The sequence below is a fragment of the Lissotriton vulgaris genome, chromosome 5 (assembly GCF_964263255.1).
Source record: "Lissotriton vulgaris chromosome 5, aLisVul1.2, whole genome shotgun sequence".
In the NCBI taxonomy this organism is placed as follows: domain Eukaryota; kingdom Metazoa; phylum Chordata; class Amphibia; order Caudata; family Salamandridae; genus Lissotriton; species Lissotriton vulgaris.
In genome coordinates, this window is record NC_141693.1 from 953,684,831 (window position 1) to 953,711,460 (window position 26,630).

Sequence of the window (26,630 nt, forward strand, 5' to 3'; positions counted from 1 at the left end):
TATTAAACAAGTATTTGCAATGTAATCGGTCTCGCCTTTTGGGACCTTATATGTATTTAGCTATGGCGCACATTAGCCAGGGTGCTGAAACATCTACTGTTCTTTAACATGGAGGGAAAGTAAGCACCAAACTGCGTGACACGCCAAGTATGGGAAAACTTGGAGAGATATATTGCCTTTCAGAGCGAAATGGTATAGTCCAAAGCTCTGTTTTTAATATAAAAGCAGGCCCTTCGGTAGTCCGATCACGGAAAATACAAAATTTGATAAAAATATTATTGTCTACAGGTGCTTGTAGAAGACAATTTCTATGACTGGAATCTAGAGTACGCTAAAGTGATTCTGGTATTTTACGGACCTCTGCAGGTTCAATAGGGGCAGTTGCCAGAACATTTTTAAACAGAAAGTCCCTCAGCAGAAAGCAATTCTGGTATTTTACTGACCCTTGCTGGTCGTTTCTATCAAGACAGTTAACCTCATGCGCGCTAGCGGAATTCCGCTCGCACGCTGAGATTTTCGAAAACGCACTTTACGTGACGAGCTTGGCTCGTCATCAGCGTGCGAGGAGGCTACGCCATGACGAGCCCAGCTCGTCATCAGTGTGGAAGGGGTTAAAGAAAGGCAGTTGAACAGAAAAAAAAGAGTCCCTAGGCAGAAGCAGACAAGTCCTAGGGTTGCTCTCCAGAGCCCACAAAGTACATACACATAAGTATATACTAAAGTATATACGAAAGTATATACTAAATAATATACTAAGGTATATACTAAAGTATATACAAGAGGTCTCGAATGCTCAACCTATAAAACTCAAAGGTAAAATCACTTTTTTTAGAGAATGAAGTGCTATCAGAATTCACATATTTAAAAAGCTCTTCAAGTTAAAGTGGATTTTTTAAAAACAACTACAACGCAATCTCCAGACATGATTGCAAACACCTGGTCGAAGGTGAGCTCCCTATCAACAGGATGTCCACAAAAGCAATTCTTAACCTGTCAAGATATGCTTGCAGTCTATTTTAATTTTGATCCTTCAGGTTTCGGGGTCTTCTAACTGACTACATCATGATGAAGGAACATTAGACAAAATCGTCACATAGGGAGTAGCTTGAGTGACTGAATAAAAGATGATACTTTTGGAGGGGGCAGAACACTTTTTTAATGCCCAGTGACACCATTCTCCCCGTTTAGAATCAAGACTGATTTGGCTGTGCAGTAATTCCTTGTAATGATCGATTAGGCTACAGTGGATTCAACAGCAGGTAATGTGCCACCAAATTTAATAATGGCTCAAACAAGGTTACGGTCTTTAAAAATAAAATCACTTAGAGCAGAGTTCCATTAAATGGTTTCTGTTTGACCTTTATCTTCCACGCCATGTTGCTGTCTTATTCGCGTGTACAACCAAACTGCTGGCTAGCAGTTATCACAGACTGACTAGTTCCTTCCTAGAGTGGACTAATTTGGCCCCATCACCCCTGCTGACGGAACAAGACTTAAGCTTTTTGAGTCGGCAAATCACTCTGGATCTCAGGAGGATGAAGAATTTGTGGCTTAGTTGTTGATGAGTGTACTATTTCGTCATTTAATGTCCCTACAGCCTTTACCAAGAAACTTCTTACTGATGTTATAAAATGTTTGGGCTTTTTACTATCTACCTTAACACTAGGGATGAAGAGGATGCCTTCCTCTTTCCACATCACAAGCAACAAACACCTCAGTAAAATATAGAGCGGAAAACACCCAAGGATTACTTAACTTTTTCAAATAAGGTCTTGTTTAAAATCTCAGTGGACCAGCCCACACAACTATGCCCTTGCCTTAGATGTAGCTCATGCACATTTCATACAGCGGGGAGGATGAGGCCGCTTACAGGATAGAGGTGATGGTTGACAGTAGGGCTACCAGCTAAATTCTAAAGCTGCACTGTCGTGACCGAGTCCACAGGATCTCAGAGTGTATGTATCACATAGAGACAGCGTATTTCTGAAAAAAGGGAGAGAGGGGTGAACACTACATGCAAAGAAGAGACCGGTACATCATAGGTTATTCGTATATGGCTGACTAATCCAAAGCAATTAGTAAAGGGTTTCCATCAAATAGACTCAATGATCCGTCCTATCATTTGGCCAAACCCTGGTGCATATTAGGCTGGTCCCCTGATCATTGGGACAACAGACACCGCACCTTATTGCTGTTTTAGGATTTGGTCCACCAAAATAAACAAACCGTCCATGATGACTTATCTTTTGATGGTAAAGTAAACAATTGCAACAGGAAAATTAGTGACTTAAAATAGGATGGAATGTCCTCCTTCTAACAACTTTATTTCTGCGGACAAGACACGCCTTCTAATTAAAAAACCAGAACAGTGCAAAAGAGACAGTAACCAAGATCTGTCTAGAAATGGGCCAACATGTTTCTGCCTGACGGGTGTTTAATCCCTAGGCATTCATCAGGGCCTCTGCTCTTAAAATAGTTGCACTCCTAGTAGTGGAATAAAGAAATCACCACCATCACCAGAGAAATAAAGTATAATAAAACTGGTTGTATACGGTACAACCTGTAGCAACCGTGGACATAAACCCTCCAATTCACCTTGGCTACTGTGAATTCTGTGAAGGAAAACGTTACATCATTAATATTGTGTTGGATGTGTCAGTCCCATATGCAAAGTGTGTCACCCAAAAACCAATTGTATATATAAGAAAATTAAATGTTATATGCTCACCCTTAATGGTATGGGAATAGACCTCACCTCACCTAGACCCTGCTCAGGTTGTAGGAGGCCCCCCACTACAAAGACATAGGGAGGAAAACAGGAATGTAGCACAATAAAGCAGAAAATTATAAGCTTTTCACCATGCCTAAAAATCATTCCTGTGAGGAAAATACCCTATATCTAGAGGCAAACATGGGGTAGGTCAATCTACAGACTCAGTATGCTAAGCCTCAAGATAACCTAGAAAATTAACTCTGACACCAGGCTAATATAGGTACCAATTTTGCTATTTCAAAAGGTTCTTAAACAATATAAGATAATTGCCAAAGCTGTCATCTTAATATATGTGTAACACTATGTAATATCATGTATACTCACCTTTCCGTCGGTACCTCAAGCTCCCATCTGAGGCTTGGGGGAGGCACCGACATGTAGGTGATCTCAGTATTAGTAGTCTTGCGAGGGTTTGTTAGTATGGTAACCCTCCGCCTAGGTAGTCTCTGCTTACACCTTGCAGCACTGCTGTAATATATCCCTGCCAATCCCTCAACTTTTATTTTAAGCTCAGGAAGGAGGATAACGGAAGAATAACTTTAAGATGGGCTTAGTAAGTGTGTTTTTCTTAGGGAACCAAGCGCACTACTTTGCGCTCGAAAAAGCGCAAGATCACGCGCTCGGAACTACTAGGTGGCGTCATCGCGGCCATTTTTGTAGTTCAATGACTCTGACCTTTTGTAATGAGTCCCCGAGCCTCCCTCTGTTTATATATTTTAGAAACGCCCAGGGATCATTGAAACAATTACTTGTTGAGGTCATAGCGGCCATACTTCCCAACAAGTAGGACTTCGGATTTGATCTCTAGTTAGTTGTCTGACAACTTGATATAATTAATACATAGCTCCCCCCACTAGGAAGAAGACTCCCTGGCGCACAGCGCAAAGAGACACGAAGTGTCTTATAAACAGTTCAAACAGTTAAATCCAAAAGTTAAATCCAATGTTCAGAGAGGTTCCATGATTGTTTAATTCACATCATTTGAACAGTTCATCAATGCTCTGAGGCAACGTATACATGATCCAACATGACAGGTCATCCAGCAATTAATCCTCCCAATGCATTTCGGGCAGATAACAGGCCCTTCCTCAGGGGACAGCTCTACAAACGTAAAGGAAACAAAATCCTGCTATAAAAGCGGTTCAAAGTATATCTATAACAACAACAAAAAATCAAAAAATCATCATGATGCAGTGAACCAAAAATGTGTGATCAGACAAGTCATATCAAGAAATGCTATTCAGTGAGAGTAATGTAAAAAACAATATAAACGTCCAAGTGATATGTACAACGGGTGTATATGCAAAAAATAAGGCTGAAGTGAGCATCCACATAGCCCAATAGTCTGGTGCCGTGAAGGTTATAAAAGTAATGGCCCCTGATGTCCAACTTGCAAAATCTAAAAGCGTGAAACGCAACGTGCACCACAGTCCCAAATCACCAAGATTTCAACAGAAGTGTCGAATCAACGAGGGATTCGAATAAACGTGGTCCCAAACTCACGGACAGATTACCTCCGTGGAAACGCCAAGTCTGTAAATAAGCGCGTAAGTATAAATGTCACATCGGGAGAGTGAGCTATCTACACATATAGAAATAAGTCAGGTCCCGTGTGAAGGGTACTTACAGCGTGATGGAAAGGTGACAAGCTTCTAATCAACGCGCGGCGCGGTGCTCAGGAACCCCAGAAACGGAGGCTCCTGGTGAAAATACAAATAGCGTGTGACGTGGGGATTAACAATAGATGACGGACTACAAGTATCAAACTAAATAAGCGCCATCCTGAAGTGACAAAGAAACGTGGAAAATGAACACAAACCTAAAAAAATGCATACAAAACATATAATGCCAGGAATGCAATATGTCTAAAACGGCAAGTGATTGAAACATGATGAACAGAATGATAAAAAGGCTGATATTCTGGTCACAATCAATGTTCATAGAATGTTCACCACACCACATACAGAAATGATTCCAGACAATGAAACATGGTAATTCACAGATAACACAAATATTTGATCCGATCATTGAGACCGTGGGGTTGCATCATAGCCATATAGCGGATCCAGAAATTTTCCCTTTTTAACAGAGTCTGCTTGTTGTTGTGTGTGTGAGTCACTTGTTCCAACACCAGGAACTTCAATTGTGCTACTGAATGTTTTTGTTCAGCAAAATGTACTGCTATTGTGGATTTGGTGTTACCAGTCCTTATGTTACTCTTGTGCTCGAGTAAACGTGTTCTGATCTTTCTTTCCGTGTGGCCAATGTAGCATTTCCCACATGGGCATTTCAACATGTAAATCAGGTTGTTAGAGTTGCAGGTGGCATTCACTCGTAATTTGATGGGGTGACCCTTCATCGGGGGATTAGTGATGTTACCCTGAATACAGTTGTTGTAGTTGCTGCAGTTATAACAAGGTCTGAGTCCTTTGTATGATTCAGATCCCATCTGAACCGTGGGGTTAGATAGAATCTCCTTCAGGTTACGACCTCTTGTGTAAGCAAACATCGGCTGATGTTGAAAGATTCCTTGGAAATCAGGTTCTAGACTGAGTAGAGACCAATGTTTGGCAATGATGTCCCTGAAACGGTTACTCATAATGGAATATTTGGAAACCTCGACCATCCGGGGGTTGTCAGTTTTTTCTCGTATTTTCAACAGCTCCTCTCGGTTCATTGCACCTACTAGGTTGGCGGCGCTGTCCAAGGATTGTTGAGGATAACCTCGACTCTTAAATATTTCCAGCATGTAGGTCATTTCTGCCTGACAAACCTGCTCAGATGAAACTATTCGTTTGACACGCATGAGCTGTGAAAGAGGTAAGTTGCGTTTCAACCCAGGTCTGTGAAAGCTCTGATGGTGCAACAGTGAATTTCGATCAGTGGGTTTTCGAAATATGGTCGTTTCCCATTTTCCCATATGCCGTTGAACCTCCACATCTAAGAAGTGTATGGTCTGTCTGTCCAGGTTCCATGTGAATTGAATTAGATAGTTGATGGAATTCCAAGTTTCCAAGAAGTCAGTTAGTTCATTCTCAGTGCCCTTCCATAGAATGAAGATACAGTCGATGAATCTCAGATAGAGGTTTCCATGGTCATGCCACGCTGCCCGATTCAAAATGTGTTGTTCTTCGAAGGACTTCATAAAGATGTTGGCGTACGACGGAGCCGCACAATTTCCCATGGCGGTTCCACACAGTTGGTGGAACCATTTGTTGAACACAGTAAAATAACTATGGTAAAGACTGAATACCATGAGTTCCATCAAAAAGAGTTTCAGGTCTGGGTCAATGTCAGACTCGGCTAATTCGGGTTATCAACGGCCATCATACCCAGGTCGTGTGGTATGGATGTGTATAGTGAACATACATCCACTGTACAAAGTATCACATCTTGCTCATCCAATCGACTGGTGGCTTCATCGAATTTAACCAAGAAGTCTGTAGTGTCTCTGACATGCGATCTGGTGTTAACCACAAAGGGTTGGAGGTATTTATCCAGGAATTTTCCAATGTTCTCGTGGATGCTTCCTTTGGTGGACACAATAGGTCTTAGAGGAGGTTTGGTCGGGTGCTTGTGCACTTTGGGCAACATATATAACCTCGGTGGTTTGGGGTTATCCGGCATGAGGTACCGTCTGGCACGTTCATTGATGGTTCTGTTTTCAGATGCCTGCTTGATAATTTCAATCAACACACTTGTGAATTCTTTAGTAGGATCAGAGAGTAGTGGTGCATAAGTGTTGAGATCAGAAGTGTGAGTCAATACCTGTTGTTCATAAAATGTGGCATCCATAATCACAAGGGCGCCTCCCTTGTCTGCCGTCTGGCATAATATTGAAGGATTACTGGCAATTTTATGTAGCATGTTCTTCTCCTTTTTGGTGAGGTTCTCACGTTTCGCTCTCATTTGGAAAGGCAGTTTCGCAATGTCTCTCTCGACCAAGCTTTCAAACAAGTCGATGACTTTGTGACTTACTGGAGCCAGAAAGTTGCTGGAGGGGCGAAGACCTCTCAGTATGTCATCGTCGTCAGTTGAGGGTGTTACCACATTCTGGAAGTAATGTCTTAATCTGATATTGCGAACGAGTTTGAATGTACTCACTTCCAATTCAAGGGTATTAGTTCTGGTGGTGGGTACGAAGGATTGACCTCTTTGTAACACTTATGTTTCTTCCGCTGTGAATTGTGTCGATGAAATGTTGATGACTAAGTTGTCATGTGTCGTTATTTGCGCCGGTTGCTCTTCTTGGCTTTGGGTAATTCTTTGTTTTTTTCTACCTCTGCGGGTTTTTCCCCCTCCTGGGTCGGTTGATGGAGCGTGGCCCTCCTCTAAAAAATGAACCGTAGCGTCTGAAGTGCTGGGTTGTTGTTCATCAGAGGTGTGAGGTTTGGTTACTCTTGATGTTCTCGTTTCTCCATCCGAGGAAGAAGTTTCCTGTTCAGAATATGGATTATAGGGACGGTTAGGGCGTCGGCGGGTGTACACTTCTGCCCAAGTGTACACCTCGCCGAGCTTGTAGTCAATGGTATCCCTTTTATATTTGCGAAGTTTCCGTTCCTGTGTCTCACGAGTGTGTTTCGCTAGTTGGGCCTTCACGTCTTCCAACATGGTAGCAAGTTCGGTCGGGTCCATGGCGTCGTCAAGCTCCGTTCTGATAGTTTTAATTTCTTGAGCCAAATCTTCAAGGGATTTAGAAAGTTCCTCAACAATCAGTAATATCAAATCAAGCGAACACTTGTTGAGGATGGGGAACCATCTCTCAACAAATTTCGCGTTGTTTTTACATAGTAAGGGTATTAGAGGGACCCGTAGGCCCCGCGGGATCCGCTGGGCGCGATGGTACCGCACCAATGTGCAGGCATGTAACTTCTGGTTGCATTCCTTTTTTAGTAAGTAGAGCAGCTGTTTAATGTTGCTTTCAGGACTACGTGTGTTGGTCGCTGATACGATCTCCTCCTGAATCATTCCATAAATCTTGTTGGCATTAGTATTAGAGTTACTGTTTCACGCTGGGCTGGCACAGACAGCGTTCATCCTTGGCAGCACGCCACAAAGAACCACTGTTGAAATTTTGGTCGTACTCGGCTGTGCAAGTCCAATCTCTAGCTATTGAACTTGATATAATAGTCACATAAATTACTAGTATGTACAAGTATGGCCGCTCTGACCTCAAAGAGTAGTCCTTAGCGTGTGATCTCGCGCTATTTCGAACGCGAATTAGTGAGCTTTGTCTTTACCAGCTTTGTCTTTACTAGCATCAATAGATCTACCGGGCATACCCAACAAGTAATTGTTTCAATGATCCCTGGGCGTTTTATTATACTTTATTTCTCTGGTGATGGTGGTGATTTCTTTATTCCACTACAAGGAGTGCAACTATTATAAGAGCAGAAGCCCTGATGAATGCCAAGGGATTAAACACCCGTCAGGCAGAAACATGTTGGCCCATTTCTAGACAGATATTTGTTACTGTCTCTTTTGCACTGTTCTGGTTTTTTAATTAGGAGGCGTGTCTTGTCCGCAGAAATAAAGTTGTTAGAAGGAGGACATTCCATCCTATTTTAAGTCACTAATTTGCCTGTTGCACTTGTTTACTTTACCATCAAAAGATCAGTCATCATGGACGGTTTGCTTATTTTGGTGGACCAAATCCTACAACAGCAATAAGGTGCGGTGTCTGTTGTCCCAATGATCAGGGGACCAGCCTAATATGCACCAGGGTTTGGCCAAATGATAGGACTGATCATTGAGTCTATTTGATGGAAACCCTTTACTAATTGCTTTGGATTAGTCAGCCATATACAAATAGCCTATGATGTACCGGTCTCTTCTATGCATGAAGTGTTCACCCCTCTCTCCCTTTTTTCAGAAATACGCTGTCTCTATGTGATACATACACTCTGAGATCCTGTGGACTCGGTCACGACAGTGCAGCTTTAGAATTTAGCTGGTAGACCCCCTAAGTGGGAAACCAGGTTCCAGGAGACTCCTGGCAGCTCAAAGTGTCAGTTTAAGGTGGGACAAACTGTTTTTGTAGGTCCCCACGGTTACAGTAATCAAACATGGCATCTTGAACAAAAAGTACAGTGAAGCGCACCATAGCCATTGTAAAAAGATGCATGCACATAGACTGAGCAATGACAACATAAAACGCCTAAAAATCTAAATTATCATTATGTCCCTTTGAAAAAAATGTTAGCGGAGCTCTGAAAAGATATAGGTGTTAAAAAGCAATTGGATTCGTGTAACACAATAAAAATTACCGTACAAAAACATTGTTCAGATAATATCACATTAAATCCACCCAGCACTAACGTAAATCAATATGAGAATCACCTGCGTATAATCATAACAGTTTGATACAGAACCACAAAGAAAGCAAGTAACAGTATGCAGATTCGGTTCAACAGATAAACTAGAACATTAGAACATTTCTAGTGAGCTTAGATGCTAAACCGATAGACCGTGATTAAAAAAAAATCTGAAGATAAAACGAGATTGTGAAATCATGAAATACTTAGAATAGATGTATTTAAAAATCTCCCCAAATTCAACCGGCCCCTAGCCAGGGGGTAGAGGTTTTGGGGGGGAGAGGCCCAAGGAAAAACTAAAGGAGGTTTTGGAGGTTGGACAGGGGTCTAGTTCTCACACAATACCTGTAATAAAAGGCACAATATGGTGAGATTAAAAGAAAACGCAGCATATTTTGCAGCATTTTTTTAAAAACGTTAGTATTATTCTACCTTTACAGATAGTTGTCATACATGTTAGGAAATTATAACTTTTAAAACAAAGAGCGTCCGCAACAATGATAAAAAACTTTAAGGAGATATTTGCAAATATGCATAGAGTTACGGGTCAATGAAACTGTGTCAAAACGTGTGACAATAGGTATATTTCTGGCCACTTTTGACTTCCAACCATTAACAATAATTGAATTTGTTTTAAAGGCAATTCTTAAACACATTGGCACTGCGTAAGGAGTACACCGATATGGTGCACATGAGGACATGGTGTCAGTCAGAGCAGTGTTGACTGTACTTTCTGCGAGATAAACCTCAATCGAACAGTCAGTAGGACAGATAGACAGGTAGGCATAAAGTGTTGCAGGACCATGGGAACAGCTCAGGGAGAGTGTGTGGCGATGGGCCCATTTCCCTTAGTCAAAGGAACAAGAACTAGCCAGGCAGCTACCATTGGACCCAGTGTTTAATATATGCAGGTGGTTGGGCACTCACACTAATTTTTGGGCACCCAGACATATTTTTCATCATGAGACTTTGGGCCAGACCAAACGAAAAAAAAGACAGAAAATGGAGAAAGAAGAAGTAAGAGGAATTAGAAAAAGAAATGGGAATAAAGAATCATATGCCAGAGAGCGAAAGGGACTGAAAGTGTAAGGTGGTGGGAAGAAAAGAGGCATGAGGTGGAATGAAAACTATGCAGCCTTGATGTTTAGCAGCCTCCACATGCAGCAGGCGCATCATAACTGACGCTCCCTCCGCATTCCCTCCCAAACTGGGACAACAAAAAGCATGTGGCCTTCTCCAAATGCTGGAAACAAAAAAGTTCTATTGTGACAACTCACAATGGCTGAGGCTATAGCTGGGAATAATGTAGGCAGAGCTGACAGGGTCACAGTGTTTTGAAGCCGATAAATAAATCTTAAGATGTATTGCTGCTCAGCATTTGCCAAAGTAATGCGGTTGTACGACGGTACAACGCAGGTAATTACTTTGCATGCCTTTGACGTGCATTTTTTTTAGCGTGCATGTTTTTACCACAATTATGCATTTAAAACGCATGTTAATACCAAGCATTGTTTTTAGATTTAAAAACAATGTATTTTTGGGTGAGAATCCCCCCCCCCCTCAACTTACCTTAAATGGGTGGTATTGGCATGCGTGGTAAAGGCACAAAGAGGTAAAAACCTTGCGGTAAAGGCTGTTTCCCAAGTGATGCATGTTAGGTGCTGCGGGTAGTCAAGGAATGTTTTGTTGGCACCATAGATTAGATTTTCTTGTTGTTACATCCATAGTCAAGCTGTTGGGGGTCTACTTGTCTGTCTTCTTGGCCTTGTATTCCATTACTGTCCCTTTGTCCTTTTGTCTCATTGTCTGTGACCTTGAATAGGTCTCAGTGCCTGTGTCAGCGTCCAAGTGTTAGTATCTCTCAGAATATGTGGCTGTGTCACAGTGCCAGTAATGAACAAGTAACTTACCTTCGGTAACAATAAATCTGTAGGAAAATAGATTAGTTATGGATTTCTCACCTTAGAATTCCTCACCTTAGAATCACCCCCAGGCGTCAGACTGGATCCAGAGAATTTTTTTTCTCTGCAGTACCTCTTCGCGTCAATAGGTGGCGTCAGTTGACTCTGCGTTCGTCATTGGCATCATGGTCGCTGGAGTGACGTCGGCTTATATACTTAGATGCCGCCCTTGTGCGTGGACGTTAGTTCTTTATACGACATTCCACGCCAGATGAGCAGAGCCATGCAAGACACTCATCACTGGTGCATGAAAACTAGGGCCCTGAAAGGGAGTCCCTTACCCTAGATGTCAGATCGCAGAACGGGGAGGATGGGTGGGGCGGTGAGGAATCAATAACTAATCTAGGTCTCTTACTGATACATCGTTACCGAAGGTAAGTAACTTGTTCATCTGAAGGAGAGAATTAGTTATGGATTACTCACCCCTTAGAATAGATACCCCAGCCATGTCAAACCAAGTGGTGAGGCTGCGAACCAAGTTCACACCAGAAAACCCTGGAGAACCAAACGGCTGCAGAAGCCGTCCTTCCAGACTTGGCTGTCCAGGCAGTAATGTTTGGTTAACATTTGCAGAGAAGCCCAAGTAGCTGCCTGGCAAAGGTCAAGAAGGGGGACTCCATGTCCCAAAGCAGTAGTGGCTGCCGTCGCCCTGGTGGAATGAGCACGCAACCCAACTGGAGGTTCCTTTTTCACTAAGGAATAGCAGATTTGAATGCAAAGAACGAACCCTCAGGAGATGGTTTGTTTTTGCACGGCTCGACCTTCCTTGGTGCCTACATAACCGACAAAGAGCCGGTCATCTATCCGGAATGGTTTTGTGCGATCGAGATAGAACAAATGTGCATGTTTAGGATCCAGACGGTGGAGCCTCTCTTCCTCTTTAGAAGCATGTGGAGGCAGAAAGAAGGTGGGCAAAGAGATGGTCTGTCTTATATGTAAAGAGGTAACCACTTTGGGAAGGAAAGAAGGCCTAGTGCGGAGGACAACCTTGTCCGGATGAACAGCAAGGAAAGGAGGCCTAGAAGAAAGGGCCTGTAGCTCACTCACCATGCGAGCAGAGGTGAGGGAAACCAGAAAGGCAGTTTTAAGGCTTAAGAGTCTGAGAGGACAGTTATGTGGTGGCTCGAAAGGCGCAAACATCAGATAAGTGAGAATCAAGTTCAAGTCCAACTGGGGCAACACAAAAGGAGTTGGAGGAAACAAATGAGTAATAACCTTCAGGAAGAGTTTCACAATAGGGAACTTGAAAAGAGAAGGTTGGTCAGGCAGCAGAAGGAAGGCCAACACAACCGAAAGATAGCCTTTGAGAGTGCCCAGAAAGAGCCCTGCTGGGCCAAAGAAAGAATGAAGAGGAAAACTTCTGAAAGGGGACAGAAAGGGGATCCACAGCCTTTTCTGCACACCATGCCACAAATTTGTTCCATCTACTGGCATATACCGTTTTAGTGGAGGGACGCCTGGCTGCAAAGGTAACATTACAGACTTCGGGAAGAAGGTCAAAAGCTGTCAACGGTTGCCGCTCAATCTCCACGCAAGGAGGTGGAGGCTGGACAGGTTTGGGTGGAGGACCGTCCTCTGCTGCTGCAACAGAAGATCTTCCCGAAGAGGCAGTCTGATCGGAGAAACGATGACCATGTGTAATAGCTTGGGATACCAGACTCTCAGTGCCAAATCCAGGGCAACAAGAATGACTTGGGTCCAGTCACGCTTGATCTTCTTCAGCACTCTGGGCTTAAGTGGTATAGGGGGAAAAGCATGTAGAAGACTACAACATCACTCACGACTAAAAGTTTCACCTAGCGAGTGCAGACTTGGAAATTCCAACGCGCAGAACTGCTGACATTGCGCATTCTCTTCGGTGGCGAATAGATCTAACCAAGGCTTTCCCCATTGCTGAAAGAGACCTTGCACCACCTCCGAGTGAAGACGCAATTCGTAATCCATCATGCACCTGCGGCTGAGTTTGTCCGCCCTGGCGTTAAGAGAACATGCCAGGTGTTGGACCACCAGGGATATGCCCTGATGTTCCAGCCATGTCCAAAGGCGGAGAGCCTCTTGACATAGGGTCCACGACGCCACCCCGCCCTGTTTATAGCAGTACCACATTGTGGTGGTGTTGTGGGTGAACACCAGCACCACTCTTCCCCGTACAGAGGGTAGGAATGCTTTTAGTGCAAGACGAATCGCCCAAATCTCCAGAAGGTTGATATGGAGCCCAGACTTCGCTGGAGACCAGAGGCCTCTGATCTCCGCCTCTCCCATGTGGTAGCTCCACCCCAGCAGTGATGCATCTATCACTACTGTGAACTCTGGTTGGGGAAGAGAGGGGGATCTGTCGCTGACCCACTCCTGGTTCGTTAGCCACCATTGCAATTGGTATGCAGTGCCCTCCGAGATCTGGACGCAATCGGAAAGATTCCCCTGATGTTTTGCCCACTTAAACTTCAGGTCCCACTGCAGAGCCTGCATATGCCACCTGGCATAGTTCACCAGCAGGAGGCCATGAGGCCCAGCTATCACTTTCAAATTACTTTAATTTTCAAGTCTTGCTGTTTTGCTTAACTAATCTGTAGGCCTTTTCTAGCTTGTGAAGGCAATTTTAGGGTTGGTTTGAGAGCAAATATGCACTAAAAGATTCCGAAGATAGCCGGGGAGACCAGGTGGCAAAGAGGTGCAGGACGTTTGAAGCTGGAAAGTGGATCACTTGGGTGTCACCTGAATGGGTTATTAGTGGCACAGAAAAGGGTACTGATTTCGATGAGCATTCACATTTTGCTGACTTTAGGCAACGGTAGATGAGAGTGAACAGCAGATTAATCTGTCAGAGTCTGTGGGGGGTTTTCTTTCCCGCTGCTTTGATGGATGTAGCAGTTTCTTTGCTTGTTCCTTAATTGGTGCTTACTAAAACTAACTTTGCCAGTGCTAAAGTATTTTCTGCATCTGGTGTGACTAGTTCTCAGTATCATGCTGTTTGTAGCTTGCTTCAGGCTTGAGCTATAGCTTCTAATGTATGCTCTGTTACTTTTGTTACAGCGTGCGAAGATGTGGGTTGGATTCTTCCGTGTCACTAGTACAGAACCCACATTGCTGTATCTGGTGTGGGGGACAACCAAGTTGGCAAAACCTCTGACAAAAGGATCCAACAGAAGTTGTAGAGTGAGAAAGATAAATGCTTACTGGTTTGGGAATGGTTGCTTCCTGTAGGGGACACTTTACATATTAGTGCAGGTGGATTTGTAGGTAATGGTTTTAGCACCACAAGTCTTGGGTTTATGGAGTAGCTTGAAAGGGCACTTCTTAAATATTTCAATTTCTTTCATGGTGTGATTAGCTAATTCAACTTGACGCTAACCTACATCTAATGCCATTTTAATTTGCAAAATGTGCGATGTGCGCCCCTGTGTGTAAAATATTACTTCCATTGTGCTATGGTCAGCATTGCGCAATGGGTGCCCTTATGCCAAAAATTACATTCCAAATGGTTACCCCAGAGTTTTGCTATTAATGCATTGCATATACCATGAGTGATCTTTATATAAAAAATTACCTCTAGTGTGTCAGGGCCACCACTGTGTAAAAGTTCCCCCTTCCACATGCCACGGCGGTAATTACGTAAAATGTGCTACCAACATTATGCCAGCACCAGGATTTTTCCCACAAGTGCTCCTATGATCAATAATTACCTCTAGTACTCCAGGACCAGTATTTCACCTTGAGTGCTTATGTCCAAAAACTACCTTCAGTATGCCATTGCCAGAAGTTTGTCACAGACGTTACCTGATAAGTAAATTATTCCCTCCAGTATGTCGAAGCCAGCATTTGTCACCGTAGCCTCTAAAAGCCAAGAATAACCTTCAGTATACCAGGGCCAATGGCAGACTTGCACGCATAGCACCACATTCTTATCACCGGTCACTTACATTCACTCACACTCATTCATTCGGACTCTTTTGCACTCATACACAATCACTCAATCATTCTCACCAATTCACACTCTGTCTTGTTCATTCTTTTTGCGACTCACTCATGGTTTATCACTTGCACTCAGACTTACTAAACCTCCTACAATCTCACTCTTGCATACTCTCACTCGTATTCAGTCAAATTCACTCTTACTCACTGATACCCAATCTCAATCACTCACTTCTACTTACTCATTCTAACTTATTTTGACTCACCGTGACTCAGTTACTTTCACTCAATCTTTAATACTCCCTGACATTCATTTGTATTCATTCTCAATCATCCAATCTCGCTCCCATGCAGTCACTGTTACTCTCACTCACTCATACTCACTCACCGATATCTAATCTCACTCACTATCTTCCTACATACTCCGACACACAAGGTCACACATCTGCACACTGTCACTCTCACAAATACACTTTGACCTACAAGCACACACATAATGTACATTTACAAGCATTATTACTTACCTCAACTGCCAGTGCAGGTCTTGGTTTAGATACTGGTGAACAATGTTTTATTTTACTAGGAAAGAATAATATAGATTTATAAGGAAAGTAAAAAGAGGGCACAACTGTAATCTGCCAATACGAAGTCAGGAGTCGCACACAGCAAGCCAGGAGTCACAGCTATGACCCTGGCAACCCCTAATTTACTTCCATGTCCCCTCCTTTTGTTGTTGTATATCTGCCCTTTGCTCAGGGTTCTCTGCAGCCTTCTCTATTTGCCCTGATCTCCTGTCCTATCTCCTACCCCACCTATCTTCTCCTCTAACCTCCTACCTTGCTCTCCCATTCCTGCCCAACTACTATGTACCACCCCTTACATATTATTAAACACCCCGACAATTATTCTGAGTTGCCCGTTTTACTGTGTAATTTAGACCTGTACCTGTGCAGTTTGTGGTCATGTAAAGTGCATGGACACCTCTACAGTAGCATGGCGCTATAGAAGAATTTTAAATAAATTGAACAATTTGGCACATCAGGACAAGCACACCATTATTCCTATGCTCTATTGATTGTCTCGATTTATTGAAAATGTACAGTTTGAAGAATATTTCACATTTATAGTAAGGAAAATATGGAAATCCTTACCACAGCGAGGCTCCTGTGGCGACCCTTTCATAAACAGCATGCAGGGAGCAGCATTAATGAGTTTCTCTAATCGAACATTGAGGTCCTCTTTCTTGTTAACTGAAGCCCCGGCTGGAACAGAAGCACTGGATGCATGGCGTTGAACTTTTTTTGTCAGTTCTGGGGCATGGGCACCATCTAATCGATCAACCTTTTGAGAATTCTTAAAATAACATAACAAAATTATTCAGAAGCAGAGCTCAGTGCAAATCCTAAAGACAATACATTTCCAACACATTATTCCAGTGGGTTGTGTTAAAGCTCTTACGGTCATCAAATTATCATCATAACAGCAAGGGTGCAAAATACTCGTTTGACTACATTCCTAAACCCAGTTCACTAGAAACCTTCCCTGCTTGATGTCTTCTGAATGCAATAACCATGTTTTCACCTTGTGCAGTAAAAGTAAGCAAGAAATCTTGAAATAAAGGTTTCTTTTTCAATCATATGACAATAGGGCTTCCCAAATGTCACCCAGTCAGGCAACATGAAAAGCTCATATTTGAAAATAAGAATATTCTACCATATGGTGGTTCAGGAATAAGGTTTGGTCTTGATATTGCGTGGAAACAAAAACCTATCACAGCTTGGATGCACTCACTCAGTGTGATGTAGTGTCAGCAATTAGTGAAACAGACAGTCCTGAGCTCTGATCATCTCCTGGTATCATAGAAAGGACTTTGAAATCACCCATAAGCCAAATGTGTAAATTATTGTGCACTGGACACCAGAGAGCTCAGAGATCAACTTCAGGGTGCAAAGTTGGATCTTCTATTCAAATGAACCATGTGTCCCTCAGGTCAATGTACTCCGACTCTGGCCTTGCCTGTTCTCTGCAGTCAGTGGAAAGCTGATGCAAAATGAGAAATGAATCCTTTGAAAAGATCCAAGTCTGACTGGTCACTGCATGCACATGGAAAACCTAGCAATGTGAATAACATTAGAGTATGCCTGGAGTATGCCTGGTTCAAACATCTATCTAGACAAAGGTTGAGCACGCCAACAGAAAGCCCAAAGCTTCTACATGCTGATGCATTGTGTGCACTGCTCAGCTTCTCATGGGCCACTGGAGAATGTCAACTGGTCGCTCGCAGACCGCTGCAAAAACATATCACCAAAACAAGTAATGTGGAGGGCAGAGAGAAACATGCTTTGACCAGTTAGAAGAATCGTTTCAATACTACATTCATCTCACTAGCTCTAAATACATTTGGCTCGTTTTGTAAAGGTGTCATTTTATTTGTTCATTTATTTAAAAAGTATGACAAGACATTGCTAACAGAGCGAGGTTTGAGAAAATATACTATTTTGCAATAAAGAGACACCAAGAAAAACAAGTAGAGAAGTGACATGGTACTGTAAAATGAGAAGTCTTGGAGAGCCATTTTATGTTTTATGATTACAATCGCAGGTGCTGGCAGCTCTTGAACTCACTAACTGAGGTTCCTTCTCCAACATTGGTGGCCTAGGAGTTTAGAGATCGGAATTTGTAGACTGCACCCAGTGATATGGGTATGACAAGCAGGTGCTGTTTGAGGCATCGTTAATTTCTACTAGGTATATTGCAGGTAAGGCTGTTAGCAAGGAAGTTCATGAAATCACCACGGACTGCCTTGACTGCAATTTGTAAACAATCTATTGTTAGCCGACAGGGCCACCCAGTTTCACGAAGAAGTGGATCAACAGCTCTGACCCTCTTTGCTCTGACCCGCTTTGCTCTCCCCTCGCGCAGCTCAGCCGTAAGTGCCCTGTCCCTAGCGCTGCCTCTGGCCAGTGAGGCCCATGTGCCTCACGTCGCCCGTGGTCCTTCCACTACCTGTCTGTGCCTTCTTTCTTTTTTTGCCTCTGCCGGTTTTCCTCTTGCCTTTTTTTACCTTTTTCTACTTTCGTATTTGCCTCTCTCCTTTTGGCTTGTTCCTTCTGATTTTTGCCTCTTTTCCGTTTGCCAATTGCATTTTTCCCTTTTTTCCCGCAGCTGCTGCCCATCCCACCTCCGTTTGCCTATTGCATTTTTCTCTTTTTTTCCGCAGCTGCTGCCCCTCCCAACTCCCAATTGTCCCGCCCTCCCCCAACCACTACTTAATGGTAAGCCCGTCTGCAACCAGCACCAGGAACCCTGGTTCTCGGACCCGTCAGCGCTACAGCTCCTCGGCCCTCTATGCACACAACACCGGCCAAGAAACAACTGCAAGGGTTCTTCTCCTATCGACACCCATGGACCCTTCACCTGCCGCCACTGTCGCCACTCCTTTGTTTCCACTGAGACCCAGAACGCACCTCAACCTTCCTGCCACAAACCCTGCAATGCACCCTCCTCCAGAGACACACAGAGGAAATCTGGGACCTCCTCAACAGCACCACCACGACATCGCATTCACAGAAACCTGGACGAATGTCGCATCAGGACCAGACATCGCGATCGCCATCCCCGAAGGCTACAAGATCACCAGGAAGGACCGCCCCAGAGGAGGCATCGCCATCGCCCACAAATCCAACCCCGGACTAAGCACCCACACCAGCGGGTCCACAGAGCATATGGAACACCTTCACTTCAAGATACAGGCCAACCCTACAGCCACACTCCGAGGCACCCTCATCTACAGACCCCCCTGGATCCCGCGCACATTTCTACGACTCCATCACTGACATCAGCCCGCAAGCCATCACCTCCACAGACTACACCTTGCTGGCGGACCCCAACTACCGCCATGACAACCTGCAAGACCCCCAACTCCACCTCCCTCCTGGACAATCTCCACAACATCGGACTGAAACATATCATACCAGAACACACCACTCAGCAGGACACACACTCGACCCCATCTTCACAGCAAGAAACCCCATCACCTTCAGCCACACCTCCGAACTCCCATGGACGAACAATCGCTGCGTCTATTTCACCTTCAAAACAACCACAACCCTCAAACGTCCACACCAGCTCCAACGCAGGAATTGAAACAATATCTCAGAAGACTGGCTCACCGCCTCCCTCGGAATCTCTCTTCCCACCTCCACGGACGACGACCTAAAGACCGCCACCTGAATCCTGCACAACTGGATCACCGAATGCGCCGACACCATCGCACCCTTCAAGAAAACTACCAACCTACACACCAAGATATACAAACCAAAAGTACGAAAGTAGTGAGGGCATAGAGAGTTGCACTACCAAATCTTTGTGTGGGATAGCGAATTCCCGAATGAGCCAATGCTAGTATACAATGCTCCTTCTTATTTTAAAATTTACGTGATGCCACTCAAGGTAACTAAAACATCTCACTACTACAGATGTCAGAAAGTATCAAAAGATCCCTAGAGATTGAGATACCTAAACTATGTCACACAAGGCGATACCTCGGCACTCAAATCTAGTGTCATTCATGGGCGCAAGTGCTCCCATGAGGATAGTTGTCTAAAGCCTGACCTTTGTTAAAGAATCATGCATCTGCCACAGTGGTAATCCATTATTTTTTTAAGATAAAAGATCTACAAAGAGAACATCCAAAAGTAGCCAAGTTGTTTGCACAATTTAATATTAAAAAGGAGAATGATTTGAACTTGTAGATTTCTTTCCTATTCAAACAAACATAGTCCTTTCCATAAAGTTGTCAATACAATCAGCACAATTTTAGCAAAACATGTCCTTCCATAGGTGTATCCAGAGTTCGAGATGCAACGAGCAGCCGACACGTGTTTCGTTACTCAATAGTAACTTTCTCAAGGCTTTTTTTGCGAGTGATTTCCACTGGAGTTCGTTCCAAATCATAAATTGCTGGAAGATGAGATAATCTGAATGTGTGACGAAAAAAGGACGGAATGGTAATCAGAAGGTCGATACGGTCAACAATTGCCAATCTTCAGGTCAGGGGGCCTGGGAACCTGTTTTAGAATTTGAACAGACATCCAAGCAGGTCCGCTCAGAATCAGATATTTATGGAAGATGAGGTTATGATGCGCCCCATGTCATGTTGTCCCAAAGAGGAAAGAAGAGCTCCAGGGTGCTCCGACTTATAGGGGTTGTAGCATTTCATCCTTACTGCAACAGCGTCTCTGCGTGGGGTTCCACAAGGATTCCGCAAGGGGTTCCGCAAGGATCCTCCATCAGCCCAACCTCGTTCAACGTCTACATGGCCCGCTAGCTCCGATCCCTCGGACTCAAAATTGTATCCTATGCAGACGACACCCAACTCATACTCTCCCTATCCAACGAACCAAACATCTCCAAACACTACTTTCAAGAAGGAATGGAAGCAGTCGCGAGGTGGATGAAGAACAGCTGCCTAAAACTAAACACGGACAAAACAAAGTACTCATCATTGGCCCACACTCTGATGCCTGGAACGACACCTGGTGGCATCCCACCCTCAGAAACCCACCCTCCTCCACTGACCACGCATGCAACCTCTCAATCATCCTGGACTCCGAACTCAAAATGGACCGCCAAATCAACGCAGTCTCTTCCTCGTGTTTCCACACCCTCAGTCTCCAACGAAAGAACTTCAACTGGATTCCCCTCAAACACAGGAAAACCATCACCCACGCCCTCATCAGCAGTAGACTGGACTACGGCAACGCACTCTGTGCCGGAATACACAACAACCTCACACGCAAACTCCAGAATGTCCAGAACGCCTCCGCCAGACTAGTCCTCAATCTACTATGCCACTGCCACATCACCCATAACCTGCGGACACTACATTGGCTCTCCGTCGAGAACAGAATCACCTTCAAGCTTCTCACCCATACCCACAAAGCCCTCCACAACACCGGACCTGTCTACCTGAACCACCGCCTATCGTTCCACGCTACCGCAAAGATCCCACCACTCAGCTCTTCCTTGCCACGGTGCCATGCATCAAGAAGACCAGAACAGGATCGTTCCTTCACCTTGATCGCGGCCAAGGAATGGAACACCCTTCCTCTCCACCTCCCACAGACGCCAACACAAGTTTATGAAGCAGTTTAAGACATGGCTCTTTGACGAATCCCCGCAAACTTGCAGGAGCTGCCCCCCCGCCCGCGCACAGCGCCTTGAGACCCCATCGGGTGAGTAGTTGCACTTAACGAACGCTGATTGATTTGTTGGTGGGGGTGTGACTGAGCATAATAAAAAACTCTGGTGGTAGAATAGAGACCTTTGTATTCAGGGGGTGGAATGGGAAACAGGGGTGTATTTGTATAATGTTTAGTATTGGAACTAATAAACAATTCTATATTGGTGACTTTGAAGCTGAGAGGTAGAAAATGATTTAGTTACCTGCAACTTTTTTCTTAAGCATTGCTATTTCTCAGATTAACATGCTTTAATCCTTCTCTGGCGTGCGCAGTCGGAACCTTCGATAATTAAAGTTATAAACACAATTGTCATTACAATAACACTGAATAAGGTCAAGGACCACACGTCATGAGTACATCTCGGTTTGACCAGAATTCCAGCCACTCAGAGAAGTGCATATGGATTAGTTACTTACCTGTAATCCTAGTTCTCTTCCAGGGGTATCCTCATCAAAGTCATAAGCATTAGAATATTCCCGCCCATGTGCGGGACCCCGGAAACACTATATTATATGTGCCCCACATATATATACATCATATATATATAAAACACATGTAATAGCAGCCAAATAACATCAGAGCTGAAATATGCTGTGAAGAATTTCCACCATACATGAATAATAAGCATTAGAAACATGAGAAACAACACCAAAAATTGTTTAGAAACTGTTTTAATGCTCATAAAGCAGTAGAAATTCTCATAACTCCCTGGAAGCATAGGAAGCTCCCAGGCTGCATTGCAAACACACAGTCTAAAAAGACTGAAAAGCTAACCTGTAGCTGAATAGCAATAAACTGACACCGTGCCTTTAAGGCACTCATGACCCCCTGTATCCCATCATGCCCCAGGGGTGACAGTTAGGTGACAGTTAGGTCAGTTGTTCTTTTCGGAAACTGAAAAACAAACCCAATAACAAATAGGTTAACAATATCTCCTTATTAAAGAGCATCCTTTGCTCGGGGAGGCGGGAGGGTTTCTTATGACTTTGATGAGAATACCCCTGGAAGAGAACTAGGATTACAGGTAAGTAACTAATCCTTCTCTTCCAGGGGATCCTCATCAATAGTCATAAGAATAGAATAGCGAGCCTCTCCTCATTCCTGCGGGCAAAGGAAAGATAAGACAGTAATCTCATCAACAAGTCTGAGTAGACTATACGCTACCCAAACAGATTCCTCAAGGAGGCTTGTCCTACTTTAGTATCGGCCCTGGAATCAGATTCGAGGCAGTAATGCCTTGTAAAGGTATGAACCGATTTCCAGGTTGCAGCCTTGCATATTTCTGACATTGGAATGTCATGTAAGAAAGCTACTGTAGCGGCCTTCCCTCTAGTGGAATGCGCTTTTGGAGACATCAACAAAGGCTTGCCTGCAAGCTGATAGGCCAATTTAATGCAAGAGACAATCCATCTGGAGATGGACCTCTTGGCCGCTGGAAAACCTGTTCTCATTGAACCATAGTTCACAAACAGTTGGTCCGTTTTCCTAATCCCTTTAGTCTTTTCCAAATAAAACTTTAGCACTCTCTTAAGATCTAAGGAGTGAAGTGACCGCTCGGCTGGGGTCGTAGGATTTGGAAAAAAGGAAGGGAGGGAAATAGACTGATTTATATGAAAATCAGAGATGACCTTAGGCAAGAAAGATGGATGAGCCCTTAGGACTACTCTGTTGTGGTGGAAAACAGTATATGGTTCCTTCGCACAGAGCGCTTGTATCTCACTTACTCTGCGCGCAGAGGTAATCGCCACCAAAAAGGCTGCCTTCCAAGAGAGATGTTGCAAGGAGGCCTTGTGGATGGGCTCGAAAGGCGGTGACATTAACCTGGATAGAACTAGGTTTAATTCCCAAGGGGGAGAAGGATTTCGCACAGGGGGATACACTTTCTTCAACCCCTGGAGGAAGTTCTTAACCACTGGAACCTGAAAGAAAGACATCTGATCAGGTGATTTTCTGTATGCTACAATGGCTGACAAATGCACTCTAATAGAAGTGTACTTTAAACCAGCAGTTGCCAGGGAAAGGAGGTATGGTAAGATGACGTCCTCCTGCCCTTTAGTCGGATCTAAGTGATGATCCCTACACCACAAGTAAAACCGTTTCCACTTGAACGGATGGGACGCTCTCGTGGAAGGTCTCTTAGCCTCCTTTAAAATGTTCATTCATTCGGGAGGCAAGTTCAAATGTCCATATTGCAGGACCTCAGGAGCCATGCTGTTAGGTTCAATGATGGGAGGTTGGGATGCATTATCCTCCCATTCATCTTGCTCAACAGGTCCGGCATGCAAGGGAGCCGTTTGTGTGGACACACAGACAGATGTAGAAGGTCCGGGTACCACCACTGCCGCGGCCAATCCGGAGCAATCAGGATCATTTCCATGATCGACCTGAGGAGCTTGGAAACTTCTCTCTGAATCAGAGCCAGGGGAGGAAATGTGTAAGCGAACATCCCTGACCAATCCATCAGTAGAGCATTCCCCTGCGTTCCTGGCCGGTGGAACCTGGACGCGAAGGCGTGGCATTCGGCGTTTTCGTCGTCTGCAAACAAGTCTATGGATGGACGACCCCAGCAACGAAAAAGCTCTTCTACTACTTCGTCGTTTAGCACCCAGTCTGGCTGATCTTCGAAGTGCCTGCTGAGGGCGTCTGTTTTTACGTTAGACTCGCCCGGAGGGTGCACTGCCACTACTGTGAGTCCTCGAGAGAGAAGCCAATGCCAGATTGTCTGAGCCTCTCGAGAGAGTGGGCAAGATCTTGTGCCTCCTTGTTTGTTCAGATAGAACATGGTGGTCGTATTGTCCGTCTGAACTAGGACTGAGTTGGATTCGATCGCTGGTAAGAAAGCTTTGAGAGCCAGGAATACCGCTCTGAGTTTCAGCATGTTGATGTGGTATGTCTGCTCCTGCGCAGACCACTGTCCTTGAATTTGAAGAGGACCCATGTGTGCTCCCCAGCCTTGCAGGGAGGTATCAGTCACTATAGACTGGGAAGGAACGGGTCGGTGAAACGGTACCCCCACCAGCACATTCTTTCTCCGAGTCCACCATTTGATGGCATCTTTCGTTGCCTGGGAAAGAGTGATACGATCTTCCCAGCGTCCTGTCGCTTGGTCCCACTGATCCTCCAGAGCCGGTTCTAGAGGACGCATTCTCAGCCTGGCGTTTGGGATGAGAAAAATGCAGGACGCCATGGAACCCAGCAGGGATGCTACTTGTCAGGCTGTTGGAAGCCGAGACTCTAGCAGAATCCCACATTTCTGACTCATGGAAAAAAGTCTCTCCTCCGAAGGAAACGCTTTTCCCAAGCTTGTGTCCAGAAAGGAGCCTAGGTAGTGGATGGACTGTGTAGGCCCTGGACTGACTTCTCCAGGTTCACATGGAGGCCAAGCCTGTGTAGCTGGGGCAGGCACAGTTGCAGATCGTGTGTTACTTGTACCGGAGATGGGCCTTTTAGGAGCCAGTCGTCCAGGTATGGGTAAATGAAGAGACCCTTTTTGTGAAGAAAAGCCGCCACCACTGCCATGCATTTGGTGAAGACTTGTGGTGCGGACTTGAGACCGAAGGGTAACACCTTGTACTGGTAGTGTTTGTTCCCTACGACAAACCTCAAGTACTTGCGATGTTGTTGAGCAATTGGGATGTGAAAGTACGCATCTTGCAGATCCACCAAACACATCTAATCTCTGGCTTGAAGATGTGGACATATTTGGTGAAGCGCTAACATGCAGAACTTTTCTTTGACAAGGACTTTGTTTAATAGTCGTAGGTCGAGTATTGTCTGAACTTGTCCTCGTGATCTTTTTTGGGGACAAGGAAGTATCTGGAGTAAACGCCCTTTCCTCTTAGAGCGGGAGGAACCTCCTCTATCGCTCTTTTTTGCAGTAGGACTTTCACCTCTCTTCGGAGCAAGCTTTGCTGGTGAGGGCAAGAGCTCTTTGGAGGGATGCTCTTCTGAGGAGCACGGAAACGTATCTTGTATCCATTGCGCAGTATATTCAGCACCCACTGATCTTTTGTGGTGCTGACCCACTCTACCAGGTGTTGTGAAGCACTTCCTCCCACTGGAGTGGGTAACGGCGCCAGAGGAAGCCACTGTTCAGGCCTTTCCTCCTCTTGTGGTGTTGGAGGATTGTTGGTGACCTCCTCTACCTCTGCTTGCCTCGAAACTGGAGTTTCCCTTGGTTCTTATTTTGGGACCACTGAGGGGTTTGAACCCTCTGTTGAGCCCCTCTCCCCCTGTTGGTCTTGAAGCGGCGCTTGAATTCTTTTTTCTTCTCCAAGCCCACCGCCTTCACCGTATCCAGTTCCGTCTTCATTCGGGTCATCTCTTCGTCCGCATGCTCCCCGAAGAGAGCGAAACCCGAAAAGGGGAGATTAAGGATGCGATGCTGAGCATCCGGCTTCAGACCTGTAAGGCGCAACCAGGCCGATCTTCTGGCACAAACCCCATGTGAATAGGAATGAGCCGAAAGCACTGCACCATCCGCAGCCGTGCTTATCATCTGATTCGCCACCAGACACCCCTCTGTAACAGTCTCTTCAAAGTCCTGCTGGTCTTCTTTTGACAGTTTGGCTTTGAATCTTTCCATAGAGTCCCATAAGACTGTCGTATCGACCCAGAAGCACAGCCGCACTAGAAACCTTAAGAGTGGAAGCAGCTGAGTTGCAAACCTTTCGACCACTTGAGCTTTGCTGTCCTTGTCTGGTGGGACTGAAGAGGAACCAGCGACAGCATGCGTCTTCCTCGCCGCTGCCACAATTACAGAGTCTGCTGGAGGGTCAGATTTTACAAACACTGGGTCAGAAGATGCCGGTTTGTACTTCTTCTGAATGCTGGCTGGTACCGCTCCGATAGCCGCTGGAGTTAGGAAAACCTCTTTGACAGGATTCATAATCCCCGGGACTAAAGGCAGCAGAGGACGGGAGATGGCTTTCTTGTGTAAAGTCTCAAAAATGACTGTCGTTGTTACTTGAGGGACAGACATTTCAATGTTCAGTTTCAGTGCTCCTCTTTGCAGTACATCCAGATACGTGCCAATGTCATCCACTGGGGAGGACCTGGACGTAGGACTGTCAGTCAACGTAGGGGAGTAGTCCCTCTTGGACGACCTGGTGGAAGAGGTAGATGAAGTAGATGGAGACGGTGAGCACTGTGTCTCCGCTCCCGCGATCTTTTTGAACGCTCCTCCCGTCTAGGAGAGCGAGACCTGATCCGATCTTCTGACCGAGGTCCCCTTCTGGGAGATCGGGATCTTCTGGGAGATCTGGCTGGTGGTCTCACAGGTGATTTGCGCCTGGGAGGACTACGTTTGTCCATCTCCTCTAACAGATTCTGAAGAGGAGACCTGTGTTGTGGGCTGGCATATTCTTGCATACGTTTGGTAGCCCCAGAATTTAGTCAATGGTCCAAAGATTTGTACCATCTAGGT

At 44.9% G+C, this 26,630-nt stretch overlaps 1 protein-coding gene across 1 annotated transcript in view; it reads right to left on the reverse strand.

Annotated features, from left to right (window-relative positions):
• Nucleotides 1-26,630, reverse strand: part of GLRX3 (glutaredoxin 3) — a 251,731-nt gene that overhangs the window by 121,772 nt on the left and 103,329 nt on the right. Inside the window, exon 4 of the mRNA XM_086922549.1 lies at nt 16,112-16,313. Within this exon, the coding sequence (XP_086778675.1) occupies nt 16,112-16,313 (202 nt within the window). The remainder of the gene's footprint in view (nt 1-16,111; nt 16,314-26,630) is intronic.